At 61.5% G+C, this 1,657-nt stretch overlaps 1 protein-coding gene across 1 annotated transcript in view; it reads left to right on the plus strand.

The window, feature by feature from the left end:
- Positions 1-4: 4 nt before the first annotated feature.
- The window catches only part of LOC104407249 (secreted frizzled-related protein 5-like), a gene marked incomplete at its 5' end in the record, with an annotated part of 1,813 nt that continues 160 nt past the window's right edge, over positions 5-1,657 (plus strand). Inside the window, 3 exons of the mRNA XM_010016477.1 lie at positions 5-65; positions 968-1,045; positions 1,461-1,655. Of these exons, the coding sequence (XP_010014779.1) occupies positions 5-65; positions 968-1,045; positions 1,461-1,655 (334 nt within the window). The remainder of the gene's footprint in view (positions 66-967; positions 1,046-1,460; positions 1,656-1,657) is intronic.

The raw sequence follows: 1,657 nt of genomic DNA on the forward strand, positions 1-1,657 counted from the left end.
CCCCTCCGACCACGAGCTCTGCATTGCCGTCCAGTTTGGGAACAGCAAGGCCACCCCGCCGCCAGGTAAGCAGGAAGGGCACTGTGATGAGATAGGGATGCATGCAAAGCACCTGCCATCAGTGTGTTCCCATGCATCTGGGGACTCACATGCACTCCCAGCCCTGCGCTCCTTGAATCAGAGCCCAGGGCACTGGCCAAGGCCCCTCAAACCGCCGCAGGGCACCCATCAGTGTGTTCCCATGCATCTGGGGACTCACATGCACTCCCAGCCCTGCGCTCCTTGAATCAGAGCCCAGGGCACTGGCCAAGGACCCTCAAACCGCAGCAGGGCACACGTGGGCGCAGCACCAGCAGCATAAGCTGCTTTAGCTGGGTACCACTTGCTGCATAGGGGACACAAGCACACAACTGCCTACACAGAGCTGCACCAGGGCGGGGGAGAGCAGCGTGGCCATGGGAGCAGCACTGGGGGTGAATATAGGATGAGGTGGGAGTCACTGTGGGACCTGCCACAAAGCTGCATCCCTCTCCTCCCACCGAGTCACATCCCAGCAGCAACGAGCATCTGCATCCTGCACCTGCAGGTCTCAGCCCTACACTGCTTTTAGAGGGTGGCTGTGTCCTCAGGCGGGGGAGGGAACATCACTCAAAGGCAGCCCGGAGCCAGGATCAGGGCTGTGACACCCTTCAGGTTGGGGCTTCCCTCACTGCTGCGGTGCTCAAAAGTGTCAGCATCTGGATGGAGGGTGTCCCCTTACCCTGTCCCATCCTGGGGGGTGCTGAGACACTCGCCAGCAAGGAGCTCTGTGCCCCCTGCATCAGCCTGGTGTGCCCTGGTGTGCTCTGCTGCCCAGTAGCAGAGGAGCTACTGGGTCTTCCCAGAATGTCCCTGTGGAGCTGGAGCTGGCCCAGGTGACAGGCACCAGCAGCAGGGAGCTGTGACAGTGGCTGGTCTCTCACTGCAGTGTCCAAGATCTGCACCCAGTGCGAGATGGAGCACAAGGCGGATGGCATGATGGAGCAGATGTGCTCCAGTGACTTCGGTGAGTGCTAGGGTCCCTTCCCACCTCCACCCCCCCAGACAAGGGGCTGCCCTTCCTAGCTCTGACAGGGTGCTGTTGTACAGGGACAGCCCCAGGGGAGACTATTCTATCGGACCCTGTGTGCATGGGATGGATGCACCACAGAGAACATCAGTGGGGGGACAGGCAGAATGGGATATTTGGGAGGGTCTCTGGAGGCATATGCTGAACACCCCCCAACAGCCCCTTCCCCTCCCCATGCAGTAACTTCCCCAGCGTGGGCACAATACCAGCAGTGGGACTCTTCTTCTGGGTCCCTCCCCAGGGACAGGCTGCACCCTGTCCTGCACAGTCGCCTAGCCAGGACCCCCCAGCAGCACCCTAACAGTGCCCCACTGTCTACCCCCACACCATGCCCCACTGCTGCCCCACACAGTGGTGAAGATGCGCATCAAGGAGATGACAGAAGAGAATGGGGAGCGGCGGCTGGTGGCCGCCCAGAAGAAGAAGGTGCTGAAGCTGGGCCCGCTCAAGCGCAAGGACACCAAGAAGATGGTGCTGCACATGAGGAATGCGGGCACCTGCCCCTGCCCGCAGCTCGACAGCCTCAGCGGCAGCTTCCTGGGGATGGGC

The sequence above is a fragment of the Nestor notabilis genome, unplaced genomic scaffold, assembly GCF_000696875.1.
Source record: "Nestor notabilis isolate BGI_N333 unplaced genomic scaffold, ASM69687v1 scaffold17786, whole genome shotgun sequence".
NCBI lineage: Eukaryota > Metazoa > Chordata > Aves > Psittaciformes > Psittacidae > Nestor > Nestor notabilis.